The sequence below is a fragment of the Tenrec ecaudatus genome, chromosome 17 (genome assembly GCF_050624435.1).
Source record: "Tenrec ecaudatus isolate mTenEca1 chromosome 17, mTenEca1.hap1, whole genome shotgun sequence".
Taxonomy (NCBI): domain Eukaryota; kingdom Metazoa; phylum Chordata; class Mammalia; order Afrosoricida; family Tenrecidae; genus Tenrec; species Tenrec ecaudatus.
Genome location: NC_134546.1, coordinates 61,849,592 through 61,864,326, shown reverse-complemented (window position 1 = coordinate 61,864,326; position 14,735 = coordinate 61,849,592). Strand labels below are relative to the sequence as shown.

Below are 14,735 nucleotides of genomic sequence, written 5' to 3'. Positions count from 1 at the left end.
TAGACAATACATAACTTGTCTTTTACTTTACTGTTCCTTATTTATATGAGGGGCTTCAAAACAGTTATAAAAAAGTTCCATGGTCTTTTAGTTCTGTTTTTCCATGAATTTTTTGTAGCCCCCTCAGATTTGTACCAAACAGAAGATTTGAATACTTTGCAATTTTCCTTTTTTATAGTTTGTTTATGGAAATCCTAAAATACTGTACAGACTGTGATGAGATACAGTTTAAGGAGGACGGCTCCTGGGCGCCCATGAGATCAAAAAAGGAAGTGCAGGAAGTGCCTGCCTCTTACAACGGAGTCGATGGTGAGTGTGTGTGTGTGTGTCCGTCCCAAGGACGGTGCAGGCTCCCTGCTGCTGTCAAGATCTGGTTTCAGTCTTACCGTGAGCGGGGATTTTAAACACTGGACAGTTTATGAACGCCTTCACAACACATATGAAATTATTCATTAAATAGAAGTAGTAGGACTCCTTTTAAATTTATTTGTGTGTGTGTGTGTGTGCGCCAGATTTAGATATTTTCTGATGTAAGATTTCAAAGAAGCATAATCTAATAAGTCATTTGTAAAGTCATGCTTTTGAGATGGTATCCTTTTAAATTTTTAACAGAGTTAGTACAGAGTAGTGAACATTCCTTTTTCATTTGTGTCCCCCCACCGCTTGTCTGTCCCACAGCCCCCTTCCTTACCACCCCCACACATAGGCAGTTTTTAATGTTTTCAATGAAAGTAGTCTGTGGCTTTTTTAAAATGGTACCTTAACATTTACGTAGGCCCAGTACCGTCCAGATAAGTCTATGTAATATGAGGGGGTACCCCCCCAAAAAGCAGAATTGTTTTTCAAAGCTATGTATTAAATTTTTTTTTTTTTACAAAACAACCTATCACCTTCAAAGTACTTTCTATTACACTTAATACATTTGTCAAATCTGCTATTTCATTCTTGGAAACATTTTCAAACTCATCTGTTTGGATGGCTGACAGCACCTCCCTCGTTTTTTTTCTTCACCTCTTCTACATCGTCAAATCGCTGTCTTTCATGTCCCTCTTCATTTGCTGAAACAAAAAGAAGTCACACGGAGCAAGGTCAAGTGAGTAAGGTGCGTGGGGCAAGAGCGGCATGCTGTTTTTTGCCAAACACTGGCTCACTGAGATGGCTGCGTGAGCAGGTGCATTATCGTGGTGGCAAAACCAGTCTCCCATCTGCCACAAATCAGGCCTTTCTTTATCATACACTGTTATGCAGTCTTTAAACAGAAAGCTTGATTAACAGTCTGACTTGGTGGAACAAACTCCAAATGTATTTTGAGTAAACATTTTTGTCCATTTGGGAAGTTGATGGACGTCCAGAATGAGGTTTGTCATCAGTTGACATTTTGACTTTTTTGAAATGAGAAAAACCACTCATACACTTGAGTTTTTCCCATAGCGCTGCCCTTGTAAGCTGTGTTCAACATCACAACATTTTTGTGCAGCATTTTTCTCAAGCAAGAAACAAAATTTCATAGCCGCACGCTGTTCTCTTAAATTGGCCATCACAAAAACAAGGTTTAACCAAAACTGCTTTTACTACAAACTTCACTCTGACCAGAGAGAAACCTTCCCAGGCAGTGCCACAGATGCTGCTCTAACAGCGAGTTGCTCGATGCTCGCCTTTCTGGGGAAATGCATCGTACAAGAGCTCCTCTCCACCCAGCACAGTTCTGGGTTTTGGTTTTGGGGTATCATGTCTGCTTTCCAGCTGCTTTTATTTTGCAGAGGACATGACTTAATGATTCCCCTAAATCAGCATGGTTTTACAATTAAAAAAAATTTTTTTAATTTGGCTAGAGCCAATGTAGTTATTTCCATCTCTGGCCCCAGCAGTGTTATGAGTACATAATGAGTCAATTCATAGGGGCACTGAGAAAAGAAGTTACCGCTGTTTTTGCTTTCTTTGTTACTCCTCCATCATAGGATGCTTGAACTCCACGGTGGAGCATCCAGTGTCTTCTCACCACCAGTCATCGAGTAAAAACAAGAAAGTAGAGGTGATTGACCTCACCATAGACAGTTCATCAGATGAAGAGGAGGAAGAGCCCTCTGCCAAAAGGACCTGCCCTTCTCTGTCTCCCACCTCGCCACTCAGTACTAAAGGGTAAGGGCTGAAGAGCCATGCAAGTTAACCCGACAGAGATTCAAAGTCTGCCAAATAAACAACTCATAATTGTCAACTTTGCAATCAAATTATGGGTGAATTTTCCCCACGTATTTGTGAGGGATTGAATAATTCATTCAGGGGGGCGGGGGCGGGGGTGTCTCTAGGTTGCCGTGTTCATCATACCCAAAGATGCGGCCAGTTCTCAAACGCTGTAGTCTGCATCTGAATCTAGAGCACTGAAAGAAGCACAGTACTTACTCCTCCCTCGCCCTTGTCTGAGAAGAGAGGTATTTCTCATAACTTCCTGATGCTGATGCTGCATAAAGATTTCTGCCCAAACTGGAATGTGTGTGCTGTAACATTTCAGTAGAACTTCAGAAAAATGCTTTCAATCTACCCGAGGATCTACGTGAGGCTGCCAGGAAGGAGGTCAAAGATTAATTCAGTTATAATACATACTACTTTTGTCATTTACATACGTGTTGCCTGTATTTCTGTTAGTCACGTGTTAACAATAATGCTTGGCGGTGCTTCAGTTCAATTCGTGAGACACTGACTGATATGTACTTTGTGTAAAACTTCCTGTACTAGTTACAGATAATAATTGAATGAGTAAATTCAGTCCTAACCTTAAGGAGTTTAATACCTTGTAGTGATTTGATAGCAAGTGTGTAGCTGTCCTCAGGATGCCTGGTGGTAAAGTGGCTTTCCAGATGAGCCGCTTACCTCAGGGTCAGCAGTTCGAAAGCACTACACTGTAGTTTGGGGTCCCTATGAGACACATTTGACTTGATGACAGTGAGTTTTTTCGAGAACTGTGCTCGGGTAAGCATTTGACTAATAACTGCAGTTTGAACTCGCCAGCCACTCCGGGGAAGAAAGATGCGGTTGTCTGTTACTGGAAAGAGTTGCAGTTTGGGAAACCTGCACAGGGTCGCTGTGAGCTGGACTAGAGTCACTAGTGGGTTTGGGGTGGGTTTGAATGCAGACTGTTAGTCTGTGCGAGACACGAGGGAGTGTACGCCTAAAGACTTGATCATCTACTGTGGCATTGTTGGCTATGCAAGGCGGATCCAGATAACACGCATCCTCCCTAGGTGTGTATCCGTCGACTCCAAAAACACGGCCTGCTGTAACTGATAAAAACTAGTCAGAACATCTTTCAACAAACAGTAAATAGCTCCTGAAGAAGGAATGTAAGGCAAAAAAGGGAAAGCCTCAGGGCCAAGAGGGAAAGTTGGTGCCAAACCAAGAACAGGCATTTCCTTGCTTGGAGCCAGATCATTTTCAGCTTTGATACTGTGTGGTGAGATGAAAAGATCTTACGTATGAATGTATGTGTAGTTGCTTGAAAGGTAAAAGCCTAGAGCAGTAAAACGGCACCGTTCTGGTAAACGTGTGCCCTCACCTTGACTGAGGAATCTGTATAATCGAGCGTTACAGAGGCTAGACTGCCTGGATTGTGGTACCCAGCAAACCTGGCCTTGTTACCACATCCACTTCTTTTATACATGTGCTTATAGGAGCACCTGGGGGAGGAGAACCAACTTTCTGGAAACTGTTGCATAATTAGGGCATTTATCAATTTTTTATTCCATGATATTTTTATCTTTGATTTCAAACCACAGTATGACCAAATACATATTCTCATCTGATTTTTTTGTCCCCCTTAAGTGCCATATGGGCAGCATTAAAAGATGCTTTAAAAACCTTTGGGTATATAAATACTTAATTTTAGGGTTAGATGCATCATTTTATATATATAGTAGCTTTACTATCTACATAAATTACCATATATACTTGTGTATATGCCGAGTTTTTCAGCACATTTTTAATGCTGTTTTTGCAGTAAAAATAGGTGCCTCAGCTGATACTCAGGCCGACTCATACTCGAGTGTATGTGGTGTGTTTGCTTTGTTTTCCTGACTGCACTTTTTTTTTCCCCCATAAAGGAAATGTCTTGAGTGTTAAAACCTAATTTTTATTCTTTGAGTATTTACTTTGCTGTTTCTCCAAATATAGCTTTTATGTTTATTATGTTGGGAAAATTTCATTAGTTATATGAATGACTTCCTGAGCCTTCCCAGTGACTAATTAAACCCAGAAACAGTCTTTGCAGATGCCAGACCTTTCTTTCTCTGCTGCCAGGTAAAAACCAGGAACCCTGAAAGTGTATGACATTTTTAGAAATAAGGTAATGTCATACTCAATACTAGTGGCCATTTCACCAGGACAAGCCAATAACTAGATACAAAACCCAGGATGTTATTTTTGTTTACATAGAACGTAAAATTGGAAATTCATTTTAGAATATTATCACCAAATTAAAAGAAAAGGAGCCATCCAGAAGTCAGAAAGGAGCAAACACCAGGAAATAGAAAACATTTTATTTGTCTTTAGTCGCTGACTGTGCTTCTAGCCAAGTATTTCATCCAGAAATGTCCTATACTGTTTGTCATACTGAAATGTTGTCAAACAAAAGCATTTCAACGGCTTCCTTCTCCTGGGAGTCCCATGGGCGTTGTCCGAGGAGATGGCTAATGGAAAATGGTACTTTTTATAGATATGAGAGGCTTAATTAGAGTTTCCATTAGATGAAACATTTTTAATGAGGCGGGTGAGAGTGTTTATGTCTCATATCCCATTCATAAAAATGTGGTGGATGGCCATAAGTAGACTCTATTCCTGGAAACCTTTTGAAATAGTCTGTGCCATTGAAATTATATTCCCACATGCTAAGTGCTGTAAGTGGAATTTTATCAAATAAAAGACAAGCTCTTTTTTTCTCTTCTCTTTATTTTATAAAACACAATGGCCTAGTGTGGCTTGTGTTTCTTGGGGGGGGGGGGGGGCTTCTTTTTTTTCTCTCTGCTTTTTCCTTCAATTTTCGGTTGGGAAAATGAAAGAATTTTGATTCCCAGTTATTTAAAAACTTATATTCTAGAGGCTTCTCTATTTGTCTTCCTCTTTCCTGGGATACTGTGTTCCCTTTTTAAACTCCAGAACATGTTCATTTGGGAGTGTTTTTTCCTCCTTGTCACACTGTACTTTCATTCAGGGAGCCTTTTTGTGTAGCTAGTGTACTGTTGACTTTAGAAACAGCCAGGTAGACCAGATCTGGAGTTTGCTCGTACAAAGCTTACACGGCTGGTGGGTCAGCCATGAAGTCCTGACTGCTGGGGCTGCTTCATTCCCCCAGCCTCGTCTCTGTGTGTTTCCTTTCCTTGGATTTACTTACACTTTGCCATCAAGTGGAGTCTTAACTCGAGAAGATGCTTTGTGTTGTGAGTAGTGCCGTGCTCCGTGAGATTTTTCAGCATTGGGACCTGTTGGGAGTTGATCACCAGCGTTTTCTTTCAAGGCAGTTAGCGGTTTGTACCATTCATTGGAGCATTGTACCTGTCAACACTTTGGTCCTTAATTAAGACAGGCTTCAGAGCTTCCTCTACTGTGGATACATTTTCTTCTTCTTCCATTGAGTTGGCTCTGCTACATGGCTTGCTTCTAGATTTGAAAAGTGAATCAGAACAGCTGGGAGTCTGTGGCGGTTGTACCGTTGCACCCACCTGCTTCTCCCTGCAGAATGCTATGGCAGCCACACTGTGACTGTTTTAAGTTATACAGTGCTCTGTTTGCCTGTTGGCTCATTTTCCACCACGAGAACTAGAACTTGTGAAATGTAACTCGTTTGTTAAACCTACAAGTCCAGCTCACCTATAAAAATGGTGCAAACCTTTCTTTCTTTCTTACAGCATCTTAAGTCTTCCGCATCAAGCGTCTCCAGTGTCCCGCACCCCAAGCCTGCCTGCCGTGGACACGAGCTACATTAACACGTCCCTTATCCAGGACTACAGGCATCCTTTTCACATGACGCCCATGCCTTATGACTTGCAAGGTGAGGCACCGGGTGCCTTTCATCCAGTCCTCTGCTCGATAAGTCTCAGGAGGAATTGAGAAATGGGGGTTATATATGGAGACTTGGGCCCAAAGAAGAGGGAGAAATTCGTACTCTTGTCATAGATCCCCATGCTTTAGGCTCTGAGATTCTTCAGAAAATTCCTGGACCACAGGTAGGTGGACCTGAAACGTGGCTAGGGAATTCTTAGTGATTGTTAGGAAAACCCTACCTGAGTACAGTCTAATAGCCCTTTCTGTGATGTGGGAAATACTTTACCCTCTACTGCCCAGTACAGTAGCCACTAGCCATGTTTGACCGAAGAACTGAGTTTTTAGTACTAGTGAATCCTAACACATTTAGCCCCGTGTGGTTAGTGGCTCCTTTGTTGGACAGTGACAGTGAGTCCGGTCTCTCACTTAACCCACAACCACATCTCATTATCAAGAACCATAGGGCTATGCATATCTGTTGTGTTGACAGTGACTGGACCCCCACACAACCTAACTTTCAGAGGCTGTGGGGTGACATATCTGCTTGTTGTAGTTCTCCAAGGTTAGCTATCGTAAGGAGGTAGGTCTTTCAAACATGTTCGCTGCTTCCCAGGACGCCATTGCACTTCACTTTCACAGGAAATTGCAGTTCATTACACCTGGGTAATGTGTCCAAGCATGTGGACTGGAAGTGGCCTGCTTGAAGTAAATTCCTGCAACCAAAGGTCAGGGCTGGTCCTGCTGTAAAGACCACCACCTCAGCTCTTGGACACCCTGTGCTGCTCCGTGTCCCCCACCCGTGCCCCACCCCCACTGGCCTGTGTGAGGTTTTGAGTCTGCTGACAGCTGGCGAGTGAGGGAGAGGGCCAAGAGCCATTAGAAGTAAACCTGTGCTACAGTTGGCCTCATCTCTTCAACTTCAAACTTTCTTTTCTGAAAAATGGGGCCCAAATTAATGACAAGCGAAAGGTGTTTGTAAGGAATAGAGTAGAGTAGATTGAAAGGTTACTTAAGAGGCGCCCTTGACACGGGCACAGGCTGGTGGCCGAGCTCAGCTGGACAGCTCTGCCCACGTGGCATAGTCGCATCCAGCCTGGGTCCCGACAGCAGAAGGCCATCTGTCAACTGCAAATGTCTGCATCACAGTAGAGACAGTTCAGAGCGACAAACTGCTCGGCACGCACACATAGGCGCGTGTGCACACATGTACACAGGCACAGGCACAGGCACACAAATTTAATACAAACCAAAGGCCTAAAATAAACTAGTTCTTCACCAAAAAAAAAAAAGAGGCGCCCTTGAGAGGGCTTGGGGGGAAAGTGCCGTCCATGCCCGTGGAGGGGCTGAATGTCAGCTCTGAGAAGGTATCAGTGGCCAGTCCACAGAGGAGTTCCCAGAGCTGCCGAGGCAGTGCTGCCAGCCAGCCTTGGTGGTGTAGAGAGGGCAGAGCAGAAAGCTCATTCGGCTCAGTTCTTCATGTTTAAATACACTTCCCCGTGATGCCGCAGTTGACGGTTGTATTTGTTCTGAGATACTGCAACGTTTTGGAATGTTTTTTCTTTGTATTTTTGCCAACACTGAAAACAATTCTTTTTCTTTTTTTGGTTTTACAGGATTAGATTTCTTTCCTTTCTTATCAGGAGACAATCAGGTATGCTGTGTGCAAAATGACTTTTCATTTAACATGGAAATATTTTGAAGTGTAACATGTACCGAAGAGAAAGAAAGGGCATTTCCTTGGAAATCGCCTGTGTTGTGAGTGGAATGCAACCTAGTGACCTGTGTGCGCGAGCAGAGCCACCCACCTGCCCGCAGTCAGCTCTGCGGGAGCAGATGACGGTCTCTTTTCCTACCAACTAGTAGCTGGTGGCTTCAGATGCCAGACTTCTGGCTAGCAGCTAAGTGCTTCACCATTGTACCACCAGGGCCCTTTAATGTGCAGCAAAGAGAAAGCAATTTCCCCTTGAAGAGAGAACTCTGGGGTGCTCATCCCTCGATTGTTGAGTCCAGAATCTCTTTATTTTAGCAGTGCCTGCGTGCGCGACATGGACAGTGTCTGCCTAGCTCTGTCCAGCAGCACTGCTTTAAAAAGATGCATAGGTCCCTTGAGCCCCAGTGATGGTCGATTTCTGGTCATATGCTTCCTTACGAGAAGGCACCTTGTGCACATCTTCGGAGCACGTGCCCCTCTAGAAATTGCATTTTTAGAGTTGCTTGCAGTACGAATGTCAACCCAAAACAAAAGGTCTGTTTTTGTTTTTTTCCCTTCGTAGCATTACAACACCTCCCTCCTTGCCGCTGCAGCCGCAGCCGTTTCAGACGACCAAGACCTCTTACACTCGTCTCGGTTTTTCCCGTATACCTCCTCGCAGATGTTTCTCGACCAGTTGCACACAGGGGGCAGTGCTTCTCTGCCCACCACCAATGGAAGCAGCAGTGGCAGCAACAGCAGCCTTGTGTCCTCCAACAGCCTCAGGGAGAGCCACAGCCACACTGCTGCCACCCGGAGCAGCACGGACACAGCCTCCATCTTCGGCATCATCCCGGACATTATCTCGTTGGACTGACGCTGCCCCTGCTGCTCCCGCCCCGACCCCAGATTAAATGAACTTGGCTGAAAGAGGAGAACTTTGTGCTGTTTTACCCTATTCTGTTTAGAAAAGTACGCAAGCGTGGTTTTTGTTTTGTTTTTTTCCTTTTTTTAAGGAAAAAAATTAAAAGAATTGTACAGAGAACAAAACTATATTTTCAGTTTTACTTTTGTATATAAATCTAAGACTGCCTGTCTGATAAAACACTTGTTTAAAAAAAGGGGGGGGATGGGGGTGGGGAGGGAAGGAAAGAAACAGAAAAAGGGAAAAAATATCCACAAACCACCTTCAGTGTATTTCCCCCGGATTCTGAAGAGTTTCCTCGTTTGTCCTATGGTTTTGGTTCTGTTTTACTTCCAACAAATGGCATTATTTGCAGTAACAGAAAAGGAATTGCATGTATGAAGTTTTAAATTGTGGGCTTTTCTTTGTTGTGGGGTGGGGCTGGGGGGAGATAGGTTTAATTTCCATCTGCTAAAAGTGTGTGTGTGCGTGTGTGTGTGTGTGTGTACGCGTGCACATGCGCGCTCATATTCTATCCAGCCTTAAGTTATAGCTTTCATCTGTCCAACTGCATTCCCTCTGTCTTTCCAGGACATAGCTCGTGGGGTGGGGCGGGGAGGGGGGTCGGTCTGTGTGTATTTTCTTGTCAGCACTGTTCCTTCTCTGCCCAAGTTTGCATTCAGTTGACATGTCAGTTGCCTGCTTCTTTCAAAAAGTGCTTTGAAGGCCTTGAGCTTGCTTCTAAGCATCTTTATCAACTACCCCACTGGCATGTTCTCCATCACATCTTCTCTCCTACATGTTAGCTACCCCGTGAGAATATGTTTTAGAGATAGTGGAGTAAAGCTGTCAGGGTAAGAATTAAGGGCAGGCTTTGCAGACCTGTGAATAACAAATACACTGTTCTAGTTCTACTTCTTTATTCCGAAGCTTGATCGCCAGAATTGCGTATTTAAGCAAAGTCTGGGAAGACCTGCTCTTTTGGCCACAGGGTAATGAGTTTTCACGGAGGACCTTCATACCGAAGGAGGAAGCAGCAGTAGTTCAGAAAGCCCTGTTGCTTGTCTTGTACAGCTGAAAGAGGTAAAGTTACATCAGCTCAAAAAGGAAGTCAATAAATTCTGCTTTGAAAATACAGTGCACCACACCTGTCAGTCTTAGAAATCTGCTACTCGATAAACAATTGAAATACAACATAGGTTTGAACCTTAAACAGATTTGCATTCTCTACTTCTGATTAACCTGGCTCCCTCATTTGTTTGTTTATTCTCATCTTTGAAAGGCAGGCATGCCATAGGAAAGTCACTTCCCCTAAGCATCCCTGGATGGGTCTGCTCTGTTCTTGGCAATCACACAACGTGTAAATACTATTATTGACAGCTGGTTTCCAAGGGATGAGTGAGGGCTGGAGGGAAGGAAAGTGGCTCTACGTGTGTCCCCAAATCCTTATCAGAGAAGGGGTTACATTCTCAGGTGCGGAAAGTATTTTTATAGCTGACTGAAAGTGCATGTTTCACCAAAAAGATAAAGAAGGGCCATAATGACTGCCAGTTTTCCAGCCTGGAATCTGTATCTGAACTGTTAACGCTAATGCATTGTTCTCAGAGTTGATGAAGGACCCCTTTTTTCTGTGTATAGACTTGTCTTTTTAAACCATGTGTTGGTAACAAAATGACCTGCTGTCATTTCAGGTAGAATTCAAGATGGCTGTATCTTTGGTTGTATGCTAAACGTAATGGTTCACATGACTGTGTAGCGTCTAACAATACTGTCTTTGTACAGCATCTCGCTGCCGCTAAATTGACTTGAATTTGGGGGTTCGGGGGAATTTGGTATTGACATGTGTGTGTGTATCTCTATTTATAGACAGTAAGTGTGACCAGTGAGTTATACAGTCTTCCCTTAGGCATGTGTTTTCCACACATAAATGGCTGAGTTAGTCACTAAACAATTTGCAATAAAAAAGAAAACCACCAACAAACAACAAAAATGGATTCATTGTCAGTTCAAACAGGAAGTAGTTATTTTTTATGACTTATGATGCTTTACTAGTATAAAAGCTTTACAAATTCTCATTCTATTAATTTAGACTAATGTTTAAGAGTACCCTAATTTGTGTTTAAATTTGGACTGAGGTAGACATTGTGGGAGTTGTTTCTTACTTCACTTTGCAATAGGACATGTATTTTTAGTCATTCAACTACCTAAGGTGTACGGTGAATAGTTTGTGTTTTGTGTTTATTTTGGGTTCCCTTTATCTGTCCTTTGTGGTCCCAAAGCTCTGATCAATAACTCTTGTGTGATGCTAAATTACAAACTCTGAAGTGATCCAGCTGAAAACCCTCCCCGCTCCTTGCTTGAGCCCCGTTTAGTGTAGTCGGGAGTTCTGTTCATTTTCTGCATTGCACCAACCCGAAGGAAGAACACGGAGTAGAGAGAAATAAATGTTGGCGAGTGGCAATGGTCATGTCTCCGTTCAGTTGTCCATGTGTTCGAGTCCCTTCGGTTCTGTGGGAGGCTCGCTTCTGTCCGCTATGGGCTGTCTAGGTCGTTCCATTGCTGGTGTTGGCACCCTGCTGGTCTCGTGCTTGACCGCGGTCTGTGACTGCGTGACTAGCAGCAGCGTGCACTGTGCCCTCATTTCCTAGTTCAGACAAACAGCCCCGCTTGGAGTTACGTCCTTCCTCTCCCTTAGCCAGCGGCACTGCCCCAGCCGGCCAGGACTGACGTGTGTCCGTGAGCAGACGGCGATGCCCACAATCCTCGCGCGCTGCCCGCGTCCCTTTGCCTCTGTCGTCATGACTAGTGTGCTGCTGTCGTCTGTGGCTCTGTTTCTGTGCCGTGCTGTGGGCACGTGCGTCTTCAATACAATAGCTGTTTGCGTAACAGGGTTGCCGTGGCTTTTAATTACTTGTGGGCATTATTGGACATTTTACAAGAATGAACTTTTACCATATGCTGTATTTAGGTGACTAATTTATTTTTAGCATTACAGTTTTTCTACTATTAATTTAGGCATTCTCACAATTCTGTGTCACTATTGACTTAGTAAAGATTCACCTAAACTTTTTAAAAATTATGATTTCTTGGCAGATTTTCCTTTGAGTCAGATCTGGAACAAATTTTATTCCTGGTTTTAATTTACTAACTGTAGGAAGCACATCGGTTTTTAAAAATATATATATATATATATATCAGTTTTAATACTACATTTCGAGATCTTTGAGACGCTAAAGCACATTTGAAATTATTTTAGTAAGAATTTTGTTGTATAAGACATGTTGAATTCTGTTTTCTTAATGAAACACAAAGCTTAGACTTTAAAAAGAGGGAGGAAGAAATGCTGGTGGTCCCAGAGTGTGCTGCTGTTAATTGTTTAATTAACAAAGGGGAAAATGTATATAAACAGATATAAAAGCTACCATAAATTCCATGAACTTAAATCTGTGATTCATTGCCTTAAAACTTTCTCTTAGAATTTCCATACCGCATGCCAAACCAGTAAAATGGCTTTTAAAAATGTATAGTAGACCAATGTCAGTTTGTATAAAAGTACCAAGTGAAAATATTTATTACTTGCATTGGAAAAAAATTGTTTACCTATTATTGAATGTTACCTGTTTATGTAGAGCTCTTTAGATGTAATAAAAGAAACACCTTCAGCTAAAGGTCGTCTGTAAAACACCTCTGAGTCCTCAGGGCGACAACCCAGGAGCAAGTGCTCGGGCCTTGCTCCTTCCACAGCGCGTTCCCGCCCCAGGCCAAAACGGGGTGCCAAGGGACAAGCACACAGCAAGCACTGCCCCTCCTTAGTGAACCGTGGCCGGCTTTGAAGTGGACATCTCTTGAATACCTGCAGTTTGAATGCTAAGAGCACCTGAAGGCTTTCTTGTGAACAACACACAGGGCAAGCAGACGCAGTTGGGATTTCAGAACGGAGTGGGGGACTAGGCTTGAGGTTGAAGTCCAAACACCACAAAATCGTAGTGACCTTGGCCTTGCATACCTGTAATTGGGAACACGGAGATGTCCCTCCGTGAAGTTCTGTTGGCCACTGTGCAGCACTGTTTCTGGCATGCTCGACCTCAGATCCCCACCCTGTGGGAGCCCTCTGGAGAAAGATGGGGCGCTCTCCTCCCGCAAAGAGGTACAGCCTCAGAAACCCACCAGGGCAGTTGCGCCCTCTCTTCTAGGGTCCCTGTGAGTCGCCGTGGACTCGATAGCAGTGAGAAGTGGGAACCCCTGTGGGAGGAGGGCGTGGCTGGCTGTTCCTTTGAGGATTGCAGAACATGGCCACTCGGACAGGTGGCCGCAAGTCCAGTCCACCACAGTAATGGATTTCTTTGGTTTTAGTGAATTTTTTATTATAAATTTGGGTCGGGGGCAGGTCAACAGGTTTTTAAAATCAATGCCTAGAGATAAGTTGTCACTGGATGATAAATATGAAGGGTTTCATAAAGCTTGTGCAGAAAGTTCCTTTAAAAAAAAAAAAAAGCTGTTCTCCACAAGCTTTTAAAGCCCCTGGGATAGGTATAGGGGACGTTTGAGGGAAAGGCCTTTGTTTACTCCTGCAGGCCAGGACTTCCTGTTCTCTGCCGTATAAGCCAGACTAAGCCTTGCTATCACATCCATGACTTAAAAAGGGGTCTAGGCCAGGTGTCCTCAAACTATGGCCCACGGGCCACATGCGGCCCGCCCAGGACATTTATCCGGCCTGCCGGGTGTTTTTGCCCCGTTTTTTTTACTTAAAAATAAGATGTGCAGTGTGCATAGGAATTTGTTCATAGTTTTTTTTTTAAACTGTAGCGGGGTCCGGCCCTCCAACAGGTCTGAGGGACAGTGAACTGGTCCCCTGTTTAAAAAGTTTGAGGACCCCTGGTCTAGGCAGTGGCATGGATCGGTGTCTGTCTCACCCCCCCACCACCCCCACACGGACTTGCTTTCCTAGCAGAATCGATCATGTTTATCAGGTTTAATCCGGGTAATAGGTTACAGTGCTAAGTTACACTAGTTCTTAGATGATACGTACTAACAAATGCTTTGCAAATGAAATGGCAACATTACAGTACTGAGCAGAAACCTGGAGTCTTTCTTTTCTTTTTCCTGGAGTTCCTGCTTCGTTCTCAAGTTAATTATGTAGGTTCACAAATAACGACCACAGTATTGTCGCTGGTAGAGCACCAGGACATCCGACCAAACAGTGACCATAAAACGCTGACAGCAGATACCTACACTTGCTTGGAGTGCATGCGGACGAAACAAGTGATTCAAAGTTTCCCAAAAGCAGAGTGCCCACAGCTCTGACCAGACGCACTAGAAGGTCCAAAAAGTAAATATGAGCTGGGCCTTGTAGCTGGAATTAACCCCACCCCAAGAAGGCAGTTTTTGTTTTTGGGTTGTTTATTTTTAAGCATTTATCTATTATCTATGTACCTACTGCGCATCTCCCAATAATAAAATAAGTATTGTGTTTTTATTTTTCTTAAAATATAGGCTTTTTAAACACAATACATTTTACACCATTTATTTCAGTTATTCATAGTCTGAATGAATCCTGTTATTTGATCACTTTAGTTATTAAGAGTCCTTTATAGAGAACAAGTATTGATATTACCTTAATTCAAATAGCACTGTAATTACTATTGTCCTTAAGGTTAATAGAGCTTTGTACGTACAGTCAAGTTTTGTGAAAAGTTCAGGTACTGTCTAGGAATTTGTGGTTGTTTTTGAAGACTGGAATTGTCCTGCTTCAAATTTTTCTTTGAATTTTAAGTAGTCTCTTCTTTTATCAAAATATTTTATCCATTGCTGGGGGCAATTCGATTCAAATGAGCTTCTTAACTTCTCGCACTGAGACGCATCCTCCGTGCTCTCATCTAAACACTTCCAGTACTCATCTCGGGCTCCCCAGCAAGCCTGCCTTTCTTTCATAGACGGGGCTGCCATTCCCAGTGGGATCAAGCTCCCCCAAAGGCTGGCTGGGCGACCTCTCAGTTTTTGTTTTTACAGCTAGCTGCAGAGATAGGAAATTAAAAATTTGTATTGAAAAAAATGACTAAATCATATAAGCCTCCAAACCAAGAACCAGACTCACTGCCATGAAGTCGATGT

The 14,735-nt window shown here is 43.3% G+C and overlaps 1 protein-coding gene and 1 pseudogene across 2 annotated transcripts in view; one reads left to right on the top strand and one right to left on the bottom strand.

Moving 5' to 3' along the window:
• PIAS1 (protein inhibitor of activated STAT 1) overlaps positions 1-12,057 on the top strand; it is a 124,821-nt gene extending 112,764 nt beyond the window's left edge. For both annotated transcript variants that reach the window (XM_075535241.1, XM_075535240.1), the window contains exons 10-14: positions 179-309; positions 1,959-2,139; positions 5,895-6,037; positions 7,644-7,681; positions 8,304-12,057. In XM_075535241.1, the coding sequence (XP_075391356.1) occupies positions 179-309; positions 1,959-2,139; positions 5,895-6,037; positions 7,644-7,681; positions 8,304-8,597 (787 nt within the window). In that variant the 3' untranslated portion in view covers positions 8,598-12,057. The remainder of the gene's footprint in view (positions 1-178; positions 310-1,958; positions 2,140-5,894; positions 6,038-7,643; positions 7,682-8,303) is intronic.
• A 2,220-nt stretch (positions 12,058-14,277) lies between these two features.
• Positions 14,278-14,592, bottom strand: LOC142430740 (cytochrome c oxidase assembly factor 6 homolog pseudogene; annotated as a pseudogene).
• Positions 14,593-14,735: the final 143 nt, after the last annotated feature.